The sequence below is a fragment of the Phodopus roborovskii genome, unplaced genomic scaffold, assembly GCF_943737965.1.
Source record: "Phodopus roborovskii unplaced genomic scaffold, PHOROB, whole genome shotgun sequence".
Taxonomy (NCBI): domain Eukaryota; kingdom Metazoa; phylum Chordata; class Mammalia; order Rodentia; family Cricetidae; genus Phodopus; species Phodopus roborovskii.
The window spans coordinates 4,528,498-4,555,078 of record NW_026126585.1 but is presented as its reverse complement, the minus strand read 5'-3'; the positions used below and the strand labels follow the sequence as shown (position 1 = coordinate 4,555,078).

The window sequence follows — 26,581 nt, the reverse complement described above, 5'->3', positions numbered from 1 at the left end:
CCCACTGAGCCATCTTGCTGCCACCCCCGCCCCCCCTCCCCCAGTCCTTACAAGTGACTGGTCCTGGAAACAGCATTTGAACCACCCAGGAAGCCACATGGTAGACTAGGAGAGGGGCGGGGTAGCTGTGTCCAGACAGGCTACTTGTGCTGGGCCAGATTTGGGTTTTGAGGGCACACACACAGGTTTCAATCACTTTGGGGCCTTGAATTAGGTTCTGCCTACCACCTAATCTCCTCTGGGCTCCCCATCCATCAGTGGCTGGGTTCCGCCTTCTCTGCAAACAGTGCTCTGTTAGGGAGTGTGCCTGATCAGCCCCTGGGTAGGTCCCATTCCACAGAGCTATCCTAGTCACAGCCATGGCTACCTCACTTAATACTTTCAGGACTGGCCATGTTAGCAGTGGGATTTTCCTTGTGAAGTTCCCTGAGAGTCAGCTACTCACACTCAGTATGTGATGTCCACCACTATAAAACACTCGCTCAGGTGGGGTGGTAGGGAGCTAAGATGGTAGCGTGCGCACGCTGTAAAAGCATGAGGTGAGGACCGAGTTTGACTCCCAGCACCCACATAAAACAGCCAGGCGAGGTGGCACACACTTGTAATCTCGGGGCTGGGACTCGGGAACAAGGGGCCTGGAGGTTTGTTGGCAGGTGACAAGCTTCGCTGAACAACACTTGAAGCTGACCTCTAGCGTCCACACACACACACACACACACAAATCTTGGTGGCAATGCATACTATCACTCATTCCCCTCACAGTGGTCTGGCTACGGGATCTTTTCTCTTTCTTCTTTATGCTTTATACCTCGAAAAGTTGCCACTAACGTCAACCTTCCTGGCAAGGGGACATTGATAAAAATCTAGCTCGAGTGTCTTGGGAGGTCAGAGAAGTGGCAGTCCCTGGGAAGGAGTGGTCAGAGAACCACACCTGAGCAGCAGCCTTGGCGTGGGGGTGGAGTGCTAACATTGCAATGATCTCCGCTGTCCCTGCCCACCACCCCAGCCTGGCTAATCCAGGACATGCACTAATCCCCATACAGGGCTCACAGGATCATCTCACGCCACACCAGAGCGCGCTTTTCATCATGGTTACATTTTCATGTGGAATTCTTTGCAACCAGGCACAGCTCGGGCCCTCCTCCCAGGGGTCTGGCACTGACTAATGGGCTGTGTCCCTCTCTTGTCCCCTGTTCTCTGTTTGGGAACATATCCTCGTTCAAGAGCTTCCTAGGTGGCTGTGGTGCTCCTGGCTATGAGCTTGGAAGTGTGCAGCTGCTCTCTCTCACACCCTTCCTCTGGGCTTTGTCACCCAGTCCTGACCAGTTGCTTCCTAGGTGTGGGAACTGAGTTCCAGGACTCAGCTGGGAAGGAAAGACCCGTCTGGGCCTTCACTCTGCAGGGGAGGGTTAGGGTGGCTGGTACAGAGGGGTAGTGTCAGGATGTGAAGGCCCAGAGACAAGCTCCCGAGGGGTTATCTTCTGCTTAGGGGTTAGGAGGTAGCTGGTAAGGGTTGGGAAGTAGAAAAGATGCTCATTGGGTGTTCTGAAAGCTATGTGGCCCCTTGTTCCAGAAAGGCCTGCAGAGGGAGCCAATGGTGTGGCAGGCAGGCTTAGCTGTCAAGATACTTCTTCAGAGCCTCAGACTCTTATGTTGGAATTAAAATGTTTCACGTTCAGCTGTGTGAGCATCGTATAACTAGCTAAGAAACATTGATAGATGGAATCCAGATGTAGGGACCTGGCAGTCTGTTAATTAATGCGGGGAACTTAACCTGCAGCTGAGAATAATGGCCAAATCCAGGCCAGGACCTACATGCCACAGGGCAAGAACTGACTCCTGAAAGCTGTCCTCTGACCTCTATCTCAAGGGCATCACGGCACACGTTCGTTCTCTCTCTCCCTCTCCCTCTCTCTCTCTCTCTCACACACACACACACACACACCCGTATACTGTAACAACAACAACAACAACAAGGTCTACGAACTGTATTCTAGGTCATTCACCAAAAGCACAGTAAAAAAGACTAGGGCTTTCCCCAGCGGCCAGCTGTCTGGAAAGCAGGGCCACGTCAACCCTCAGTCTCCCTCTACCCACGAGGTTGCTCCATGGGGAGAACTGGGCGAGGCCCGTGGCAGGAGGAGGCCGGCCCAGCAGCAAGGCAGTAGCTCTGGGCTTTGACGGGCGCCATACACAGCTGCCACAGTACACCAGAGGACTCTGTGGCCCAGCGTTGTTGTTGTTGCTGTTGTGGTGGTGCAGGGGATTGAACCTGGGGCCTCATACGTGCCCAAGAAGCACCCAACCACAGGTCACACCACAAAGTTTCGGACTTCTACGTTTGATACGTCTAAGAAAGAAACACTGACGTGTGGTTGTACAGCTGGAGACCTCATCAGGAGTAGAACAAACACGGACTCAGAGAAGCCAGCCAACCAGCTCTGGTGCCCCACAGTGAGAAGAGCACCCTCTCCTGCTGTTGCTCTGCAGGTTCAAGACCAAGCTGCTGCGAAAACACCCTTTCGGGTCTGCTGACGTGAGCCCAGCTCCAGCAGCGTGTCCTCCTGGGACACCCAGGGATTCTAGAGGGAACGGGCACGAAGCAGTTCAGCAACCGCATCCATGTGTACTGGGTTTCTGGGGACAGTCTGGAAATAAACTGCCAGGGACTGTACAGCAGGGTGAGCAGTTGAAGGCCCTCTCTTCCCCCCAGGGTGAGAGAAAGTTCCCCAAGACAAGACACTGGTTTTGGCAGGGAAGGTAGTGTTCTGACTTCCCTCCATATGCCAAACCCTGGCTTTGGCAGGCTGCCCGTATCAGGGTGAACTTTAGGTTCTGCCCTATGTTCTCTGTAACATAATAAGCGAGATTATAATGTAAGCAAAAGTAAACACAAGTAACAGAAGGAAAGGAAGGCAGCGTGCTCAACAGACAAGGTGATACCAGTGCTGAGGGGATTTAAACAGGAGAGGGACATAGAGGGTGAGCAGGAGCAAGCTCACGTCTGTATTTTGACTCTGCTTCTGTCTGGTTAGAAACACAGGAACTTTCCCTCTCCACTTATAAGGATGCAAATGTCTCGCTAGGAAACGGCAATTGTCACCAGTGGATGTTTGTACAGTGAGGTCTAGCTCCGCGCCCGGCCCAGGCTGGTCTTGACCTCTTGACCCTCTTGCACACCTAGCTTTTTAAGGAAATGGGATCATGACTCAAAATACTGATGAATGTTTGCTTAAAGATTAGGTTTCTTAATTTTAAGGCACAGAAGTTCTCGACATTTGGACTGCGTGTTTGGAGTGCGCCAAGTTTGATTTGGCTCTGTCTCAGACACATCGGAACAACTGAGAGCAAAAAAAAAAAAAAAGCAGACATCCAAAAACAATGATGGCAAGAATCCAAGAGCTCTTCCCCAGGGCACCTGGAGTTTTAGCTCCTGGATCATTGGAAGCTAAAGAGATGCTGATGCCACCTTGTGGGACAGGCCAGAAAGCCTCTCAGCAGGCACACCTGTAGTGGCTCTGTGTCCCTGAGAAAAAGTAGGGAGTCGCATGTCTTTAACCCCAGCACTCAAGAGGCAAAAGCAGACAAATGTCTGTGAGTTTGAGACCAACCTGCTCTACAAACAGAGCTCCAGTTCAGTGAGGGATACAGAGACACCCTGTTAATAATAACAACAACAATAATAACAGCATCAATAATAAAACATTATGGCACAGAGAGGAGCTGGGACTTACAGTGAGTGCAACTATGGGTTAGCCCTGACAGACAGTGTCATCAAGCTGAGATAAGAGGGAGAAACAGAAAGCTCAGGCTCTGGAGGCTCCAGTCTGGAGCTAATTCTGTTACCAAGCGGCCAGGAGATGCAGAGGTAAAATCCTTCCTATGCCCATGCCTGTTTTTCTCATCAGGAAAGCTATATAGAGAATTGTTAAAGTATTTTTGGATTGTATAATCTTATCATTCATCACAACCCGATGAGCATTTTCCTAAAAAAAAAAAAAAAAAAAAGAAAGAAAAAAAATGCATTCATACAAACAAGGGCTTCAAGAGCCCTCAGAAGGGAGGCAGCGTACTCATAACCAGTGAGGGGCTCAGTGGGTAACGGCACTTACAGCCAAGCTTGGTGGCCTGAGTTTGCTCCTAGGACCCACTTGGGAAAGAAAAAGAGGAGGGAGGAAGAGAAAGAGAGAGAGAGAGAGAGAGAGGGAGGGAAGGAGGACGGACGGACGGACGGACAGACAGAGAGGACTCCCACCCATTGCCACCGACCTCTCCACAGTGACTGTAGCTGCAGCGTGCACATCCCCCTCACACTAACTATAACAATAAACAAGAGACCTACCTAGTCTTTAAGCAGACTGGGGTCAGCAGGGGCAATGGTGCAGACTGGGACTGGGAGGGGCTCTGGGAGGGGACGGTGGGGAGTGGCAGGGTGTAGGCCCAGCCCAGTGCTGCACAGCGATGTGACTGAGAAGGGAGCCCTCTCTGCGTTCCTAACTCCACTGTCCATCTCTAAAAGCTTACAGTGCCTTGCAGTCCAGGGCTGACGCCGGCCTGGCAATGTAAGCACAAAACGGCTGAAAGCGACGGCAGCTCAGGGATACAAGTCAATTTGACTGCAGTTTAGGTAGAGGCTTCTCCCCCCCAGTTGAATTTAAACGGCCTCTTGGATCTAGTCAATGAAATGTAGGTAAATTGTATTTTACTTTACTGTGTATGTGTGTCACGCACAAAATGAGTACATAAATGTAATAACCTTTCATTTACTTTGTTTTAAATTAGCATACTTTCTCCAACAGGAGAAGGTGGGGGGGGGGCGCCAGCCACCCCACTCTCCCATATGAGCCCCACAGGGAGGGCACAAACACTCCTCTCCCCATGTAACACCCCTAGACATCAGAGCACCTTGGAGACTTGTCCTGTCACAGCCTCTGAGCAGTGAGCAATCCCATCTACCGGCTCAAGGACAGGTGTCAGCTAAGGGGCGGTGGGCGTCACAGCTCTCAGGGGGTCAGTGAAGAGTATTCTCAACAGCAGCAGAGGCAGTGCTGTCTGGGCCTGGCCCATTATGAGTCTTGGAGGTGGACAAGGCATGTCCCTAGACATGGAGACTGCAGGGCTCCGCCATCAGCGGGATTCAGACATGCCGTCTGTCTGCACACCCCAGTTCATGCCCCCCAATGCCTGCTGGCTCTCTCTTCTTTCTTGCTGTCCAGACTGTCTACCCTGGCCTTTCAAGCCAGCTCCAAGTTCCCAGCATCGCAGCATCCCTCACAGGGAACCACACAGTGAGGTCTGCTGTAATGGACCAAACACCCCAGGCTTGAAGGCCCTATCACTACCTGCTCCCAGCTGGCCCTGGCCAGTGATAGAACAGTGGCGGGAGAAGCTGGTGCCAGCAGTAGATGCTGGCTCCTAGGGACCACACAATGATGCTATCTAGGTTTCTGATTTTGTCTGTTTATTAGAAAGCAATAATTTCCAAAAGAAATGGGCCTTATGGTAAAATCCCAAGACTGGGTCCCCGGAAAACTAGAGATTTAGAATCTGAGGATTTAGGTTTGTTATTACTCAACAGCCACTACTGTTACCGCTGCTATTATCCTGGAACTGGAAGAGACAGAGATAACCCTCGGATTGGGCCTGGGGCTACCAGATAAGAAAAAGCAAGGTCCACAGGGGGTAGTGACTTCTAGGTTGTTCTGCTGCCCTGGAGGCTGGTGGGGGTGGGGCTGGCTGGGAATTTTAATAGACACCTGAAGGAGGATCCTCCTCCTCCTTCTCACCTCTCCTCTGGCCAGAGGCATCTGTTCAAAGGACAGAGCAAACACACTCCGCTGCTGGGGAAGGCCAGGCAGCCTGGGAGCTTTCATTTCCCGCCTATTGTCAAGCCACTTTGGTCTGATTTTGCTTTTCTAATGCCTTCAAGTCTTAAAAAAAAAAAAAAAAAAAAAAAAAAATCTAACTGGAAAAGGTTTAAAAACAAAACCTCCAGAGACAGAATAATTATTTACTATTCAGCTAAGAAATCAATTTCTTCAAATAAGTCACATCACCGAAAGATGGATTCTTTACGGTGTACAATTAGAAATGTTTGGTGTTATTAAGGTGACATGAAATGACACCATTTTCCTTTCTCATTGAAGAGACATTTATCCCCTGCCCCCTCTTATGTGTGCACACGCCACGGTGCTAGCCATGGTGTGTGTGTGTGTGTGTGTGTGTGTGTGTGTGTGTGTGTGTGTGTGTATGTGTAGATCCAAGGACAACTTTCTGAAGTTGCTTTTCTCCTCCTACCGTGGGTCCCGGGGACTGAGCCACAGTTGTCAGGCTCTGCACAAGGGCCCTTATGCGTATTTTTAAGAGGGAGAGTCTCAGCATGCTGCTCAGGCTGGCTCTGGGGTTCAAGAGAGCCTCCTGCTTCAATCTCCTAGAAACTAGGATGGCAGTTATGAACCACTGTGCCGAGCTAACCTTTCCCTCTTTTGGTAGGTAAATGTAATTGAGTACTCACCAAAGTGACAAAGCTCCCCTTCCCCTCAACAGAACAAAACCTCTAATGATCGCACAGTTCCAGTTTCCAGAACTAGAGCCGAGGCTGGGCACGCAGAAGGAAAGGTTGAGGCCCAGTTGGCTCCACGGAGACAGACAGAAGCTGCCCTGTCTTTATTTATTCCTCGACTCTCGCAAACAGTCCTGTATCTGCAGGGTTGTCTTCCCACAGCCGCTGTCAGTTCTCTTACTAAACCCCCCCGTACTGACTGGTCAAAGGAGAGGTTCTCCATCAGCTCCCGCAAACAGAATGATAGAAACTGTCACAAAGGTCACCGAATCAAGCTTGGCCCTTAAGGTGTTTGCTGGATGCAAACACCAACAGGAGACACAGCAACTTCATACATGATGCCGGCACGCGAACTCAGCATTGTCTGCTCAGATAGGAACTATGAAAGCACTGTATCTAAGATGACAAACACCAGCTTTTACAATGAAGCTCTGAGTCTCTGCAGTTTGTCATTAGCTGTGGATGGTGGCTCTGAGACAAGTTACTGCCTGTAGGTGGGTGGCATTCTCAGTGTGTCAGAAACATGCCCTGCCCTCACCGCTCTTTTGGAAAAGCTGGCCTTGGCTCACGGGTAAGGAGACTAGCCATCTTGCTGCCAGTCCTACCTTCCCAATTTTGAAGAATAGCCTTTTTTAAATCTTAAAAAAAAAAAATGTATGTGTATGAGTATTTTGGCTGCAGGTATATATATGCACCATACGTATGCAGTGCCCTCTGACCGGAAGAGGTCATTGGATCCCCTGGAACTGGAGCTACTGATGGTTGTGTGGGTGCTAAGAGGAGAAAACCAGGTCCCCTGCAAGAGCAGAGCCATGTCTCCAGCACCCCCCTTAAACTCTAATACACACACTGTGTGTATGTGTGTGTGTGTGTGAGAGAGAGAGAGAGAGCGTGCATACGCGTGTTACTATGTCACAGCGAACACAGACGGCTCGAGGACAACTTTCAGGCATCATTCCTGCCTTCCACCTTGTTTCCACCAGGGTTTGCTGGTGTGTAAGCTAGCCTAGCTGGCTTGTAAGCTTACAGAAATTCTCCTGTCTCTGTCTGACATTGTGCTTACAAGGGCGCTGGGAGCGCACATACATGTTATTATATGTTATATGGGCGCTGAGGATTTGAAACTCAGGTCCTCATGCCACTTTGCCCATTGAAACATCTCTCTGGTCCTCTAGTAGCTTTTAAAACATATCTCACTTTCAAAATGTTGGTTTTCTAGAAGCCGTCTTTCACAGCTGCAATTCCACACTCTTGGAGCAGTTCCGTGTGAGCCAGTCAGGATGTGTGTTCAGCTCCTACTAAGGCCCGGGTTTTGTTGGGGAATATAAAACCACCTCCTTCTTCAGAGAGGGTAGTTCTAAGGGAGGCCCCCTGGGATGTGCACACTCTGGAAGTGTTGAGCAGACAGGCAAACAGATTTTGCCTTTGGATGATGGTCATACAAACATAAAAGCACCATGGCTCCCTTCTAAGCACGTGTGGAGTTTTTAGTACTAAATGTAGAAAATATAGTTAAGACTAGACAAAAATGATGAATGCCACCAGCACAGCTGTCACAAAACTGCATGTGAGCTAACTTCTCAGAAGAACCCTGAGAATCAGAGACCAGGGGAGGAGAGGGGAAGAGGGAGAGAGAGAGGACTCAGTTGGTAACACTTCACACAGGAATTAGCTTTAATCTCCAGAACCCACATAAAAAAGCCAGGCATGGGCTGGCAAGATGGCTCAAACAAGTAAAAGCACTCTCTGTGCAAGCTCAATGACCCGAGCTTGATCCCTGGAGCTCAGAGTGGAAGGACAGAGGTGACTTCGGAAACTGTCCACGGAACTCCACCTACACGTATCCAGAGGCATGAGCATACCCGCACACACACACTCATTAAAGATAAAAAAGACACGTGCAGTAGCACTTAGTCACAGGACTAGAGAGGTGGTGACGGGCAGATCCCTGGAGTTCTCTTCTCTGGCCAGCCAGCCTAGCCTACTGGTCAAGTCCCAGATCAGCGAGGTTCTGTCTCAAAATAAAAGGGAGACAGTACTTGAGGAACACCCAAGACTGACTTCTTGCCTCCATATATACGCATACATGTGCACACACATAAGTGTACACACACACACACACTCAAGAAAAATGAAAACCAAACCCCAAACCTAAGCACACAGGTGCGCAAGCTGCTCCTGGCTACGTGACTGCCTGAGGTTGGAGGAGGAAGCGGCAAGGGCATAGAGTCAAGGTGAGCCCAGACATGCAAAGCAGAGAGGGCCTGCCAACACAGACCTCAGAACACTATGTCCCGCTGGCACTCTTAGGTCACTGCGATGGCAGTATGGCACCTTCCGGATACAGGACTCCCATGCTGACAGAATACTGAGAAACCTATCTGGAGCAGATCTTTCTACTCTTTCCCTAGGCAATTTAAGAGGGCCTCATACTTTCCAAACCGTTTTCAGGGAAAACAAAAATAAAATAGTAAATTTCGACTTACACCTGGGAGTCCACTGTAAAGGTTTTCAATATTGGGATGCCCTGTTTAAAAAGGCAGCCTCCAGCTGGAGAGTGAGCACTCTAACATTCTATTAGCTTAGTTACTTAGACATTTAATAATAAAACAACGTATGTGGGTGGTATCTTGCCCACATGTATGCATGCGCACCATGCCATGCCTAGTGCCCTAAAAAAGCCAGAAGTGAGCCTCAGATTCCCTGGGACAGAAACTACAGATGGTTGAGAGCTGTCACATAGAATCTAACCTGTGTCCTCTGGAAGAGCAGCCAATTCTCTTAACCACAGAGCCATCTCTCCAGCCCCCTTAGTCACTTTAATCTCATTTCAAGCCTGTCTTTTGTCACCAAAGCAGCTACTAGCACCTGTCAGGCGTGGCCAACCTTTTGACATTGCCATATTTAATACTGTTAGCTACAAAGTGCATGCTTCGAGAACTACACTCTTGAGTTGTCAAATGAGCAGGGGTCGAGTAGGTGAAGGTGCTTGCTGAAGTTTGACGGTCTGAGCTTAACTCAGTTCTACACGGGTTCTACATGACGGACGGCGAGAACTGACTTTCGATTAAATTCTCCTCTATCTCCACACGTGCATACACAGAGCAAAGTATAATAATAATAATAATAATAATAATAATAATAATAATAATAATAATAAATCCCACACACGTGCACGCGCACACCCCTAGCATTTAAGTTTACAATTTTGAGATGAATCCATCTGGGATCCAAACTGCTGGTTGGGCACACCTGAATCCTAGATATAAAACAACACCAATTTCAGCTCAGTTTGTCATCACTGATTCTAAGGACAAGCTATTTAAAAAGTAAAGTCGTTGCAAGATAGCTTGTCCCTCATAAGACACCCAAGCCCTGGTCTGTTAGGAACTGCTGGGCAGGCTCTTTGAGGCCTTTTCGTCCTCATCTGGGAACAATGACCTTGGCCATATGTTAGGCCTGTCTGGTTCACGTGCTCAAGTGAGTTGCTAAGTGGGAAGACTTCTGGTCAAACATGAGTGTGTGTCACTATCATGCCACCAAGCCGGGTTTTAGCGACTCAGTCACGTGTTGGGAATGTTCCTAAGCCTATGTGTGGTGTACCGTATGAGTCCAGCAGGGAGAGAGACACAGGATAGCCCTTCTCCAGGTGACGATCTAAGGAGGTCAAAGCAGTAACTGCCCAAGCAGTCAAACCACAGCCAGGAGGAAAACTACCCTCAGGGCCTCATCTCCTTTGCTAATGTAAGAACTGGTCTACCCATAAGCCCTCATCTACGAGCATTCTCACAATAATCATGCAGAACCAAGAGCTTGCACTGGACATGAGGTCATGGGTTGGTGGGGTCACACCCACTCTTTACCATCTTGAGTTTGCTCCAGCTCTAAACCCACCATTCTGATTTCCATGAGTCTTCTGATGGAGGGTGTTACTGTGTGTGTGTGTGTGTGTGTGTGTGTGTGTGTGTGTACACGCATACAATCCAGAGGTCATGCATCTCTGGTGCTGTCCATCTTTTCTCCCCTCCCACTCCTTCTTGAGACAGTGTCCAGTTTGCTCCAGTTTGCTGAGTAGGCTAACAATCCCATGGATATACCCGCCTCTTCCTACCCAGTACCGGGTTACTGACTTTTTAATGTGGATTCTGGAGATGGATTCGATACTCATGCTTGCAGAGCAGGTATTTTACTGAGTAATTTACGCACCCAGCCCTGGACTCACTTTGAGGCAGCTCCTTACACTCCTGAGGTCTTGCCCTTCTACGGAGTAGGGAACCACAGGGGCTCAACACCCACACACCAACAAGCAACAGGAGGGTGACTGCTGAGACCTATCATCTATACCACATGCACAAAGCACAGAGATGTAGCCTGCCTGCTCCCGAGAGGGCAGTGGAGATGCTGGGACCTGGGAACCACAGGGACACTTTGTGAGTGAGCATCTTAGGCATCCCTCAGCTCGGATGTCAGCAGCAGGAATTTTACTCCATTTAACCCAGGCAGAGTTAGAAGGGAAAGACTGTAAGCTTGAACATTCATCTTGGGCCCTGCCCTCCTCTACCCATTCCTGCTGGCACATGCCCACAGGGACTCCTTACCTCTTTGTGGGAGTCTTTGTGGGCTTCCAGAGTCTTCATGATGGTCAGTTCTGCGTAGTTTTTGAATCTTGCTGGCTGGTTTCTCAGAATCTCCCGTAAAACTCTCAGAGCCAGAGCTCGAATAGAATGCTAGGTATGCAAGGAAAAGCAATGTCACCAAATAGTATGTGGCTCTTGCCCATGCCTATAGCATGCATTGACCCACAGGCTAAGCCCTTTTCTAGGTGGCCTGGCCTCTTACAGTCCTCTCTACTTGGATGGCAAAGCCTACTCAACGTGGGCTTCCTAGAACGTCAACTTAGTAAGGGCAGGGTCTGATGCATGGTGACATCTTCAGGACCCAGCACCTGGACAGGCAGGAAATGGCTTCTAGAATGAACTCTATACTGCAGATCAAATGAGGATGGCACAACTGAGTTCACGGTCAGTTCCCTAGTCTTTCTTGACTTAATGGAAGCTTGGGTTCATGAGTCATTCATCCTTCTGTGAAACATGCACAGGGACAGCAGGGACAGGACCTCCCAGGCTGGGAACTCTCTGAGGTCAGCTAGAGACCAGTGTCTGTTCCTGACCTTCTTGATGATGAGGTCACCCATGCAACAGGCCTCAAGCTGTTAAGGCCCAAGTCATGTGTCTGGAGGAAAGCCATTCCAAACAGACGCCTAATCTCAAGAAGAGAGAGCAGAGTTTACTGCAAACAGAGCCAAGAAGCACATCCTGATTCCTTGTCACTCAACTGTGCAGTGTGCAAACGCACACAGAAAGCACCTGCCCTCTGCATGACGTCACCCTGTCTCCCCCAGGGCCCAGTCGAGTGTAGCTGTCTCCATAGGCAGCACATTCCCCATCTTTCCTTACCCCTAAACCAGGCCTTTAATCCTAAGAAAACCATTCCAGGCAGCATTTACTGCTCTTCCCCTCCTCCACTCCTGGCTGCCATCAGTCACCACCACTGTGACCCTGGGTCTGGCCTATGACCTCACCCTGTCCTAGCTTTCTGGAACTCCTCCCAGCCCCATCCGCCTGCCATGTCTGTTAGGCCATGAAAGCCCAATGAGAAAAAATGCACCATTACTTAGAAAGTTTAATCTCAGCTAGCCCCTCCCACTTCTGTGTTAGGGGCCTGCTCCACAGGCAGGAGGCAAGACTGGGCCACCTTCCCCCTCTACACTCACCTCCACAATGTTAGCTACTAGGTACCAGGTATAGTCACAGCCCAGGTACGCTACAAAGCCTGGTCTGTCTCACTCAAACGTCCCAGCATGAGTGTTTTGCTTTATAACTATCAAGACACCTTGGGAACCTGTCATCTGCCCTGCTAACATTAGCTCTAACAGGCACATGGTGAGCCAAGATGAAATGTCATGAAATGCAGCACTTTAAATAAGGGCTCTTGACAAATAAAATCTGGGCAGGTAAGATGGCTCAGTGACTTGAGTTTCACCCCCCAAATTCACACCGAGGCAGGAAAAAAGTTGGCCTCTGACGCACACATGTGCTGTGTGTGTCCACATTAGTTAGGTAAGACAAAACAACCCCCCCCACCACCACCACCATCAAGGCAGGGTTTCACTGTGTAGCCCTGATTGTACTAGAACTCTCTCTGTAGACTGGGCTGGCTTTGAACTCACAGAGATCACCTGCGTCTACCTCCTGAGTGCTGGGATTAAAGGCATGTGCCATCGCCACCTGGCAAATTAGTTTAAAAAAAAATTAAAAATAAAGTCTATTTCTTTATTTTACATGAACTCAAAGTGAAACCCATACAAGAATGAAGGCTGGAAGGCTACGATCTATACTAATGGGGTCTGGGCAACATCTGTGCTAAAGTGTCTAGGTTGGGAAAGGCGTTTGACTGGTTGGGTGTACACGCAGGTACAGGGGGACTTGGGTCTGCACAGGGAGCTCATGTGGCTATGTGGTAACTGCATGGACACTTGATTTGGTGTAAGCCAGGCATGAAACCCAAAGGAAAGCTAGTCAGCCCTGATCAGGAACGGCACCATGTTGAAGGCGCCATGGAAATGCCTACATCTTTGTCCCCTAGAGTTTCCAGCAGCAGCAGCAGGATGGTCTTGAAGTGCTCCTCCCACACGCCCAGGCTGTCCTCCCTGGTGATCTTGAGCAGCTCCAGTAGTGCGCCCTTCCGCTCCTCCACACGCTCATTGTGGTTAGAGAGCTCCTTCAGCAAGTCAGCCACCAGGTCCGAGTGGTCAATGGGCACTGGGGAGGCAAACAGGGAACCTCAGGAGGGGGTGGCCATCTGTTCCCGCCATGTTCTTTCCTACCGTGACTCTCACTGATAGATGCTACGCTCTCCCTCTTACTCTGCCCTCCCATTCTCTAACTGACTAACATCTGTCCCAATTCCAACTGCAAACATCCCTGAAGACCTTCTCACTATCACACTGACTAGGATCTTCCATTCTTGGATGTGCAAAGGCAGTAACTGATGCCAACCCAACCAGACTATCCAAAGACTGGAAAGCCTGTCCACCTCCACTAGCATGCTTACCAGGAGGGGTCTGAACCTCTTCCAATGGCTCAAAAGCACCTCTGTCCCTGGCCATACTCACTGAAAAGCCCTCGACTCTGAAAACTCAACTTTGAACAGTGGGCATGGGGAGCCAACTGTGCAGCTGAGTCACCACAAGCACTCTCCTGAGGCATATTTGCCAATTTCTTTAGCTTCTGAGATTGGGGGCAAGCACATAAGGAAGTTTAAAACACTAAGCCCTGGCCCGCCATCCCGCCTTTCTCCATATGCTCTTCAGTACCCTGGGGGTGGGTAAGAAGCGACTGACACGCTCATCTCTGGTCAAGAGCAATAAAGGAGAAAGGGTGAAGCGATTCCACAAGCAAAGGAAAAAACCACCCACTTCTGCGAAAGCATGGGTCACGCAAACACTGGCCAGCCCAGGCTTACAGCCAGGGGACCAGCACTTGCAAATCCAGGGGAACGACAGTTCTGGGATTGTTTTTTGACCCTTAATGCTTCTGGGTCTCCCTGGACACCCTGGAGAACTGTCTTCTACCTCAGTATGGCAAAGTACGGGGACCTCTATGCCTTCTGCGTCTTGAACCTGCCCCCTGTCCTATGTCACAGCCCCCTCCAAAGTTGTGCTCATCCTGAGTCTGCAACCCAACAGGCCGGAACAATCATGCCAGGAAGTGTGCCTTGCTTTCCTTCTGGGCAGGGCAACCTAAGTACTTCATGATTCCAGATGCCATTCAAGCAGGTGTTGCTTATTTATAATTTTCATTTACATAATTCTCCATCCAAACAAAAAAGTCAGAGGAAGTTGCAATAGAACAAAGCTAGTGGATATGAGCGAGGTGGGAAAAGGAAAGCTTAAAGTTGCTGGCACAAAGACCAATATATAGTCACTCATTGGTCCCTTGCTAGTGGACACCAGCCTTGGATTTTCCTGTGGCTCTGTAGATTGAATCCATGGTCTCACGTGTGCTAAGCACAACTCAATCCCTGAGCCACTTTCTCTATCCCTGGACACTGGTCTTGACGTGGGACTCAGAAGAAATCCTGGATACATCCCTATGGTATATTTTGGGCAGGTTATCTTAATCTTTCTGCATCTGTTTGTTAACCTGCAAAGTGAGAACAGCTGTCTCTAATCTCAGGAGCTAATGGGAAGATGCTTCTTGGCAAAGTGCCAAGCACAGCCGGGGAAGACCCTGGGTGCGGCACCACTGAAGGAAGGAGGAAGCCTCCTGCGTGGCTTTGGGACCTCATCGTTATGACTAAGAGAGCTGGGACAGTGTGGGCCAAGGTCTTCACAGAGATCAAGCATGAGACGCCTGTGCCCTGTTGCATACCCTGGCCAACCACCCCCCTCAGGAAGCATTCTAGGAAAGCCCCAGTGGCAGAGCCTCCAATGGACAGACTACAGGCTCCGCAGAGTGCAAGCCCAAATAGGCTTCTACTCCCAGGCGACCTCCCGGGCACAAGCACATAGCAGGGACTCAATAAGCAGCTCTGAGCAAATGACGGACCAGGACAGACCCCGTGTTTCTATTTGTGTTTGACAGGGCCCACAGGGCTGGGATGATAGAGGGAGGTGTGTAGGAGACATAGAAGGGTGGGCAAGCAGACAGACCATCTCGGAGCTGCTCCATGTCATCGTCAAACACCGCCTCCTTCAGAGCTGTCTTGTCATAGGTGTTGATGGTGTCCGAGTAGGGATATGGGTTATATTCCCGTGCTCGTGGCCCCGGGAAGGCACGTGGAGGTTGTGTGTTGAGCAGGGAGGTCTTGTTGTCCAAAGCCATCCTGCCTCCTTCCACCTCTCCACCGCCCCGGCCCTCAGTGGCAGGTGAGGCTGCTCCCCCATCTCGGGACACCTGGAACACAGCACACAGTCACTCTGGGACGCCCCGGCACACCTGTCCATTTGTTAGTTTTCCATCACTCCTTCCTCTCTCTTCTCTCCCTCCATCTCTCTCTTTCACAGGGTCTCACTATGTGAAACTGAAACTCAGAGGTCCACATAGCTAGCTGTCACCGGTGCTAGGATTAAAAGGCATGTGCCACCACACCGAGTCCATGCTTTCTCGTTGATGCTAAGGAATTTCTTAGAGGGACCAGGGATTTCCATTTGCAAGCTGGCTACTGACAAAAAGAACAGCTATTGATATTGATTTTATTTAAATTTTTTTTTTAAAAAGTGTGTGTGTGTGTGTGTGTGTGTGTGTGTGTTCAGAATGTGTCCTTGGAGTTACAGCTAGCTGTGAGCTGCCTGGTACAGCAAGTGAAAGAACATGCTCTTAAGCATGGAGCCATCTGTCCAGCTCCATGCTACTGGTATTTCTATCTGAATAGAACATTCCCACATCTGCTTATGTATTTCTTTGTGTTTTGGTGATTCACTCATGAGTTTTCTTATGGATCACTACCAAGAAGCCTGAAGAGTCCTTCACTGTCCATTCTTGAGAAGCCTGCTTCAGACCACTGACCTCTGTCTCGGTTGCCAACAGTAGGGGCTTCTCAATGATACCTTAATGAGACCTCTGTGGAGAAAGCTCAATCACCGCTCAGAATCTAAAGCAGTCTAAATAGCTACAAACCAGCCCCTTGATTTGTAGATATTTTGAGATAATAATGAGGGTTAGCCAGATTATCTCAAAACTACCTCTAACACCTTGAGATACAAGAAATATCCCCCAGGCCACAAATCACTCCTCCATTCTTTGGATACCTAGTACTGAACTTTCTTCTCCTTTGTTTGTCTTAACAGTTGTCTTTCAATGGTCTCTGGCATGTTTTTGATACTCTTGCTCTGATGGCTACCTAGTTTTATGTCGACTTGACACAATCTAGAGTCATTTGGGAAAAGGGAACCTCAGCTGGAAAAAAAAAAAAATACCCTTAGGAGACTGGCCTGTGGGAAGGTCTGCGGTATATTTTCTTAATCAATAATTAATGTGGGAGGGCATGAGGAACAAGTCAGTAAGCAGCACTCTCCTGTGGACTCTGCATTAGCACCTGCCTATCTTCCCTCAGGGGTGGACTATGACATGGAATTGCAAACCTTTTCCTCCTCAAGCTGTGTCGGCTCATGGTGTTCTGTCACAGTGACAGAAATGGAACCAAGACCCGGTATCTGGCCTTTACCTTGGCCAATTAGCTGCTTCAGCCCCTACATGACGGTACTATGAGGACAAGTCTGGGCTAAGTGCTGGCAACAGGCAGCCTATTTCCTCACCTGGACATGATTTCCAGGAATCTGGAGCATACTGGTGACTCCCACAAAATTGTATTTGTGCTGCCAACAAGACACAACTCTCACTCTGTGTTTATGTGTTTTTAAAAGTTGTGTAAATACTCATACCCTGTCATTTCAACCATCCATACCTGCATGGTTCAGTGACATGGGATACATTCACTATTTTGTGTAACCATCAACACCATGCACACCCCAAACTTTCTCATCCCCCCCAAAACCCTACAGTACCTGATAAATAACAATTCTCCTGCCCCCACAAACCTTGATTCTATTCTCTACTAATGTGTCATGCTAGGCATCTCAGGTAAAGGAGATGAGAGGATACTAGCCCCTTTGCAGCTGGCTGATTTCACTTGCAGTATGCATTTTAAGTTCGTCTAGGTTCTAGCACAGGCCAGCTTTCTCCCTTTGGAAGGCTGCCTGTCACATTTAACCCTTGCACCTGTTGACCCACACTGGGACTGTGTTCGCCTTGGCTACCATGACCAAAGCTACTGTAAATGCTAGTCTACAGGTACCTGTCTGAACCCACACTTGCAACTTTCTGTGCATATCCCTCATGAAGATCTGGAATGCCATTTATCAGTGACACCTACAAGTAAGACTCTATAGTACAGTTAAGGTACAGAGAATAAAAAATAATATAGGCATAGACTTGTACAAAATTCAGGCCCACAAGGTATAGTATCTCAATAGCAGCTTTCGAGTAGAAGGTAATGCATGGGTGAGTTTGTAACTCTCTTATAATTAATGTGTGTGTGTGTGTGTGTGTGTGTGTGTGTGTGCACCATACACAAATATGGGGGGTCAGAGGACAACCTTATGGGCTCAGTTCTCTTTCCACCTTTGTGTTTCAAGGACTGAACTGAGCAGCAAGTGTTTTTTACCCTCTGAGTCACGTTTTCAGCAGCCCTCCAACTTTACTTTTCTTGTGTACATATTATTTCTTTTCTGTCCTTCTCTACCTGCAGATTTTGCAAAGATTGGATTTCATGTACATATACAATTGACATTTTGTTTTCCTCATGGCATAAGCAATTCACGTGTAGATAAACTTTTGTGGTTATGATGTGCAATCACACTACTAATAAAATTCACTCAATTACTCTTTTTCAAAAGGTTGTAGATTAGTACTGAAATGTGATGCTTTGTGCTGTTCTTTTCTTTTGCTGAGCTCTTTACTCAGAATAAATTACTGGTAAAGTCGGCGATCACGTGTGTCCAGATAATCCCATAGTCTCACAGAGTACCTGCGTCTCACTACAGCATTATGATCTCCCTTACATTCAGTGCTACCATGTCGACTGAAAGCAGACTGGAACCTGGATACCCGGTCCTTGTACCTCTGTCACTGTTCAGGAAGGACTTTCCCAACATTTTTAACGTTGTCATTTCTTGTGTGAACCATCACCCACCAGCTCTGATTTGTGTCCACGCACGGCCTTGGCGAATTAGGCCTACTGGTGCAGATACACTGGCTCTGACTTTCACTCAGCGTCTTAGCTGAAAATGTGTCCGCACTGGTTAATTTTTGACAACTTGACACCAATTAGCATCGCATGGAAGAAGTGATGGGAACAGTTTAGGCCGGCTTCCGTTAGACTGGCCTGTGCGTGTGTCTGTAGGGCATCTTCTTAACTTAATGACTGTTGAGGAGGGCCCAGCCCACTGTGGGCAGGGCCACTCCTGAGTAGGTCTTGGGTCGTATAAGAAATCCATAGGGAGAAGCCAGTAAACAGTGTCCTCTGTGGTCCCTGCTCTGGTTTTTGCTTCCAGTTTCTTGCCTTGGTTTCCCGCAATGACCGACTCTAAGTTGAAGATGAAACAAACCGTTTCTTCCCCGTTCTAATTAGGGTTTTTGGTTGCTGTGAGAAAGCACCATGACAAAAACAACTTTGGGGAGGGAAGGATTTATTTCAGCTTACAACTCTGAGGCCACACTCCATCACCAAACGAAGACAGGGTAGGGGCTCAGCGCAGAAGCATGAACACAGGAACTAAAGCAGAGGCCACAAGGAATACTGCTTACTGACTGTCTCCCCATGGCTTGCTTGGCCTGCTTTCTTATAGCACCCAGGGCCACCAGTCCAGAGGTGGCCCTGCCCATACTGAGTGGGCCCTCCTACATCAATCACCAGGAAGGAAAATAGTCTGCGCACATTTAGACTACAGGGTTTTTAATGCATATTCTAGTGCATATCTGATTGACTCCACTGAGGAAGAGCCCGGGCATATGAAGGGCTGAATGCATTTCAGGGAGGGCCTGTGTATGATGGACGACATGGCCAGAGGACGAGCAGAACAGGAGGAAATATCGGGGTAGAGCTGTGTGTGTGTGGTCCATAGCAGAGCATCTGCTTAGCGTCTTGGGGCTCTGAGTTCAATTTCCAGGACCATATGTGCACATACAGATCAAAAGCCAACGTCTTAACCACCAATGGCATGATAGCCCTGACCACCAAAGGCCCTGTGGCCCTGACACCTGTCCCCTTCATTTCACAGGGCCTTCAGAAATGTGAGGTTTCTTGGGCTTTACCATCTTTTATTTCTCTTGTCAATTTTTATTCCTTTCAACTCTCATCGGGGCTTTTTTGTACTTTGAAAACGTAGAAAACACTGAAATGACCCCAAACAGAACACTGCGAGTCCACACATGGCACATCCGCTTGGTGGTGTCATGGGAGTTCACATGGAACAGGGAAAGCATCTTGTCTGCCCTGAAGCTCCCTCCATCCCTGGTGCCACAGGACCTCGGCTTCTTTCCCATGCTCCCATTGTGCTGAGCTGGGGCTGCTCCCCAGGGCTCTGTCATCGCCGAGTGCCTCAGCACTAAATCCTTCACTTTCTTTTCGTATCAGACTCACTCTTCAGCGCCTCCCAAGTCTCTGCTCTGGCCTCAGGCACTGACCTAAACTCCCAGCACACTGATTTTCTAAGTTTGTTTAGTTGATCCATGAGCCCTGCAATCCACACATACGCACAGCTAGATTCACGGTGCTCTCAATAGCTCACTGTTTTCTCTTTCTCAGACATTACCACCTCATCAGATCATGTCATCTGTCTCAAGAGCCCCGGAGACTTCTGGCCCCTGTTAACACCTTTTCCCCTAGAACGGTGGTTCTCAACCTTCCTAATGCTGCAACCTTTTAATGCAGTTTCTCACATTGTGGTGATACCCCCAACCATAAAATTATTTTGTTGCTACTTCATAACTGTAATTTTGCTGTCATGAACCATAATGCAAATCTCTGTGTTTTCTAATGGTCTTGGGTCACCCCTGTGGAAGGGTCATTCAACCCCCAAAGAGGCTCCAATCCACAGGTTGAGAACACTGCTCTAGCATCTCTGGTTCCCTGGAGCTGGCCTTTCAGACACTCGGATACATTCTACCATGCCAAGATTTTTTTTAGCTTTTGGTTATTTGAGACAGGGGTTCTCTGTGTAGCTCTGGCTGTTCTGGAAGTCGCTCTGTAGAGCAGCCTGCCTCTGCTGCCTGAGTTTTGGTGTGGTTCTGGGGACTGAAGTCAGGCTCTCATGCACGTGAGGCAAGTCCTTTACTGACTGAGCATCGCTCCAGCCCCAGACTCACCAGAGAAGCAAGAACACGTCCAAGACAGATGGTAAGAAGCCGAGGCTCACTCTTCTGAAGTGTCTTAAAACTGCCTTAGGCTGCCCAAAAGTCTATTATTTTAACACCAGAATAGAGACCGCTGTCACCCGGGACTGAGCTCGGTGTGGGATAGATTCAGTCCACTGCCACCTAACTGACATAGCTGTGCCCTGGCCCAGGGTACTCACAAGATCACAATCTTTCTTGCCATCTCGCTTAATTGGCTCATTCAGGTCCTCTTGGCTTCGGAAGCTGAACTTTTCGATGGCTTCTGTAACTCCACGAAAAGAGCTGTAGATTTCTTCAGAGTTCAAGTTCTCTGTATCATAGTCCAGCATGCTATAATTTAAAAGAAAGGAAAGGCATTTTTTGAAAAACTGAGGTATATGCATAAGACCAAGGCATGGGCCTAAATGATTTAGTAATTTAGAGTAAGACTAGTTAAATTTGGGGTCTTCTGGTTAGTTGGGGTACGAAGGGGACATTTCTTGTCTGCCACTGTCCATCTTCCACTCAAAGCCGGCCCCAGACAAGTTACACAGCACCCAGGGACCAGTCAGAGACAACAAACCACAAGAACGTGAGAACTCAGGAGTGATATCGGTGACGGAATGTACAAGGTAATGAAGGTGGAAAAGGAACTTTCTTATCTTGGAGATGAAAAAAGAGGTAGTTTGGTTGTTACTGGTCTCAAATGTACAAACTCTGGAGGAACAGGCACATGGAAATAAGCTTGGCTTACAGAGAGACTTCTGGGGAGCAAAGCAAATCACTTCACAGGACCGGGCTGTGCACACCAGAATCCAATCCAGAGAAACAAGTCAGACCCTCCCTCAAAAAATCCAAGCCTGGGAGGCAGAGTCAGAGCTACCCTCACCGGGCTCCTGGGGCTCTACCTCCTGGGTGAACCACCTTCCTGGATGAACACGTAAAACACTTCTAGAAACAACACTTGTCCTTTATGGGAGAGTGAGGCCAATTGCTACCCTTTGAGACACTAATAACAATACAACATGAAGCAGAAATGGTTTTAAAAAAGAAAAAGGCAAGGGAGCCTTTTGCCGTTTGTCAGCAAGTGTTCTTTAGACGCGTGCAAAGGATACTGAACAAAGAAGACCATGGGAAAAAAAAATCCACACCTCCCCCCACTGAGAATTAAAAAACAAAACAAAACAACCACCCCCAAACCAAATACCAAGAAGCACAGGATGGGTAGACAACAGCGAAAGCAAAGCATGGTGGGAAAATCACTAAGGACACTTTAAACACTGCTTCCTTTAAGAGAGCATCTGGAGTGGCTTAAATGGCACTGTATCCCAGAGGCTCTGGTAATCGAATTAACTCATCCACAGTGGGTGGCATTATTTGGGGTGTGGGTGTTAGGAGGTGTGGCCTTGCTGGAGGAGCCACATCACTGGCTATGGGCTTTGAGAATGAAAAGCCGTGCCCACCTTCCAGTTTGCTCTCTCTGCATCATGCTTGCTTTTGAAGAGGTGAGTTCTCCATTTCCGGTTCCTGCCACCACCCCTGCCCTGCCCACTGCCATGCCTCCCTGCCATGATGGACCCTTGTCCCTCTGGAACTGTGTTGTGATGTGGAGAATGTGGGAGACTTTGGGACTTTGAGAGGTGACTGATTGCTCTACGAGTCATCTAGCAGGAGCCCGGAAGACAGGAAGGAGCCCCAAGAGCAGTGTAGATGGGCAGCAGCTCAGCTCAACAGGCTTCGGAGGGGAACAGCATTCGGAGCTGGGCCAGGGAATGCTCTTGTGACATTTTGGGAAAGAACCTGGCTGCCCTTGTCCCAAGAACCTGCCAGAGGCTAACCTGAAAAGCAATGGACTAATTTCTCTGGTGGAGAACATTTCAAGACAGGATAACACTGAATCAGTGGCATGGCTGTTACTGATAACACACACGCAGGCTGCAAGGAAGAAGTGGGACAGAGAGAAATAGAAACGGAGCTAGGAAGCACCATGCTCTCTCTCTCCACTAGTCAAGACCTGTGCTACAAGAGGGGCTGCAGCCGATGAGGAGGGGCCCCGTGCTCTGCACAGAAACAAAAGGAAGGATGCCTCAGTCAAGACCTCATCCAGCTAAGCTTCGAATGCAAGTGCCGCTATGCTGAACCAGGTAAGGGTGTGTGTCCCTGTGGTACTGGCCTTAGAGGCACGAAGGCATGTAAGAGGGAAAGGGTCAGGGTCGTAGAGCCTTCAGTCGCAGACAGTCACTGAGGACAATGTGTGGTGAGGCAATACCTACGTGGCCGCTCCGGGAGGGCAAGAGGCTACGAGATGCCACCTCCGAGAAGCTGTGAGCGTGAAGTCAGTTAACAGTGGAAGAGGGACGGCAAGATGTCAGAGATGCCAGTCATGAGGCATCTGCCACGTAGAACCAGCCCAAGGAAGACATCTCCATCACAGAGAGCAAAGCTGCAGGGGCAGAGCCATCTGAGCCCTTTGAAATGGAAACCCCAGACATGGACATGGAACTAGACAGCACTCGCTCCGATGGGTTCGGTCTTGTTTCGGTTCAGCAGTTCTTGACCGTGCCGCCATTCCTTCCTTTTGGAATGCTAGTGTCTATTCTGTGCCATTATATATTGGAAATACGTAACCTGGCTTGGTTTCACAGGGGGTTATAGTTGCCTGGAATCGCTGGAGACTTTGGGCTTTTAGACTACGAAAGACTATGAGAACTTTTGAAGTTGGGCTAAATGCCTTTTGTATCGTCGTATGGCTACGAGGGGTGAGGGAGTAGAATGCAGTAGTTGATGGGAGCGCTCGGCTTCCTGCTGCCATGCATCCCCTGCCATGACTCCTTGGAAACCATAAGCCCAAATGAACTTCTTCCTCTAAGTTCCTTGGTCAAGACATTTTATTACAGCAATAGAAAAGCAACTAACACTGTATGCAAGAAGAGATGAGATGCTGTAAGCTAACTTCACGTATACAAAGTCCTGAGCTAGCTGAGGAGCTGGTGCACTGGGAAATCCTTGGCTGTACAGAAATAAGCAAATGGCATTGTTAGTTCTTCCACAAAATGAGAACTGAGGTACAAGGTGTCCACTGGTGAGACCTGTTCCTAATGGCAACACACATAGCACAAGAAGTAAATTTCCTTTAAGGTAAACACAATCAGAACTGCTTAAGCCCCTTCCCCAGTGAGTGTCATGGGACTGGCTAGATCTCTGCCTGCTAGAGGGTGCAATGACTCAAGTATTTTCTAATGCTGCCTACAGCAACGGCCCCGAGCTTGCTCTCATGGGTGGAAGCTACCGGCCTCGCACTGCAACACTGGTCCAGAAAGGAATCCTTTGCTGATAAATGGAAGAAAGCACATATCATCTGTATTAGGAGGGTTCAGACAACACATGCCAACTCAGTGGCCTTGGCACCCAGTGAGAAGAACCATGAACTCTGAACACATCTGCAGCTGAAACCCAATGTGTGCACCCATGAGAGGTTAATTTAAAACTAAACCGAGCAGAGCTCAAGGGTTCTAAGCACTCTCAGTTCACAGGCTGTCCCCAAGGTGACTCTCCAGAAGTGTTAAAAGTATGACCGGAGAGGATATTCTATGTCCCTTTCCTAGGCACTCTGCAACACCAGCTTATATTCAGAAGTGTTTATACATCTGACCAGTACACTATTTTTATACAGAAAGACTGAGTATTATGGCTCAAATAAAATATATATACAAGATGTAAAAGAATGCCTTAAATACTTTTAATCACAACAACCAAAGATAATAGCATAGCCCATGCAAAAGGAAAAAAAAAAAAAAAAAATCAAAGAATTGAAAGAGTGATGGATGAACGAGAGGTGGTCTGGAGGAACGTTCAATCTTTTAAGGGATGTCACAATATTATTTTCCATGTGTTGCTTCAAAGAACGTTTGCTTTCAGATAATTCACCCCATGATTTTAAACCCAAACTCCCTTAAAACATTTCATTTCAGTTCAAATGACTGCACAATTGCCTCTTTTGAAGATAAGAAAATAAAGGCTCTGCCAACTGTTGTTTATTCTCTCTTCTCACTTTCCAGGAACGAACCAACTCCAGCTGCCAACTTGGGAGCAGTGTGTGTGGCGTGTCCATGCCCACTGAGGCCATTCCCGAGGTGTCCGTGTCCAAATGCCCCTCGGAATGAATCTGATATCATGAGCTCTGGGTGTGAGAGACAAGTGCTTTCTAGTGATGATGGCCAACATTTCCTTTTCTTGCTTCTTCTATGATGTTTATAGCTCTACAGATTAGTCTTTAAGCATTCACTTCTTGCAGAAAAAAAAAAAAAATTCCCAGGAAGGCTGTCATCATGAAGTGGGTTGGACAAACAACATTAAACCCATTTTAAAAAGACTTTGTGTGTGTGTGTGTGTGTGTGTGTGTGTGTGTGTGTGTGTGTGTATGTGCACGTGTGTGTGCATGCTTGCATAGGTACTCAGAGAGGCCAGAAGCTGTCAACTCCCGAGAGCCAAAGCTGCAGCCATGTGTGAGCCACTGAAGTAGGCACTAGGATTCAAACTGATAGAGCTGCCAATCATGAGACCTGAGGAACGACAGACACATGGGGACCAGGGGGATGGCCCAGAAGCAGACCGAACAGGCTGATGACGTGACCCTGCCTGTGACACACAATGTCCCGTTTTAGCCTGAAGACAGTCCCAGGACATAATCTTTTGGATTAAAGGCCAGGCCTTGATCACCTGTAAACATTCTGAATAGGCGGGGAGGGTGTCCTTAGGAGACGAGATTAGGAGGAGTAACTCAGTCAACAGCCTGAGGTCCTGTCACCCCACACTACTGCAGCCAGAGGACCCAGTGGAGAACCAGGTGGTGGGGAGAAGAGACACCAAGAGGAAACCACATAGATCGAGGACACCTTCTCTTTGTGCCGCTCTGTTCTGTTGTTTTGGGAGATGAATACCGTACAAAGAGAAATGGTTCTCTGCTAGTCTCCTAAATCCATCTGCACTCAGCTTGCTCTCTCCAGAAGTTCTCCTTATGTCTTTCCCCCACCCTCAGTGCTGGACACTGAACCCAGGGCTTTGTGCGTGACAGGGAAGCGCCCTGCCACTGAGCCACACTCCAGAGTCTACGTGTCTATTAAGTGAGTTACTGTGTGCTCACGGGAAAGATGATTCTGGAGAGGGGTGTCCCGTGGATGGTGCTATTGATGAGTGGCTGGATTGAGGCTCAATGTGTGGAAGGGCGTGCTGGCCAGCACACCGAGGGACAGTCGGTGAAACACACCTACACTGGGTGACGAGGCTACTCTCAAAAAATGGTGACAAGTGCAGTCATCACTAAAACAGTGGGTACGGGTCTGTGCATCAGTGGTCACGGGAGCCCATGGCTGCTGCCACCTTGCTTTCCAGGTTTACTTTTTCAGTTCGTAATTTATTACCGTGTATGTGTGTGTGTGTGTGTGTGTGTGTGTGTGCGTGCGTGCGCGTGCACGCTAGCACCATGATATATGTGTGGAAGTCAGAGGACAATTCTGTGGAGTTGGTTTCACCTTCCACCTTTCTGTGGGTTTCAGGGACTGAACCCACATGGTCAGGCATGGGCAGGTCATCTCACAGACCCTCTGGATTTCTTTCTTTTGTTAAAAAACAAAACTCGTATCTGTTTACAAGGTTGGGTACACCTGCCTGTAACAGAGCACAGTGACAGCTGGGCCTCCTGTTTTCTGCCCATGCGATGACAGGCTTCTAGGACAGGCACGCTCTTAGCTTTGGACCTTTATGACAGCGTCCAGGAGACCTGACACAGGAGTCTGGAGGGATACACAGGACTTTCTTGGGATCACTAACATAACGGTTTTAAAACCTGACAGAAGCCATGTCATTCTGGACTTGTAACACAGTCACTCAGCCAGTGCCAGGCAGCCTCACTTCCCACCAGATGCCAATGCTTGCTATACTAATGTCCTGTCTGAAAGCAGGGCATCCTTCCCAAGCAATGCATTTATTTGTTTGCCAGTACTGGAGACTGAACCCAGGATCTCACGCATGCTAGGTAGGAGCTCTACCATGAAACCATAGTGTTAGCCCTCGGTAGGGCATC

At 48.6% G+C, this 26,581-nt stretch overlaps 1 protein-coding gene across 23 annotated transcripts in view; it reads right to left on the bottom strand.

The window, feature by feature from the left end:
* Positions 1–26,581, bottom strand: part of Clasp1 (cytoplasmic linker associated protein 1) — a 212,785-nt gene that overhangs the window by 7,696 nt on the left and 178,508 nt on the right. For all 23 annotated transcript variants that reach the window (XM_051204094.1, XM_051204103.1, XM_051204096.1 and 20 more), the window contains 4 exons: positions 20,700–20,850; positions 15,276–15,519; positions 13,193–13,383; positions 11,161–11,289 (listed from right to left, as the gene is read on the bottom strand). In XM_051204094.1, the coding sequence (XP_051060051.1) occupies positions 11,161–11,289; positions 13,193–13,383; positions 15,276–15,519; positions 20,700–20,850 (715 nt within the window). The remainder of the gene's footprint in view (positions 1–11,160; positions 11,290–13,192; positions 13,384–15,275; positions 15,520–20,699; positions 20,851–26,581) is intronic.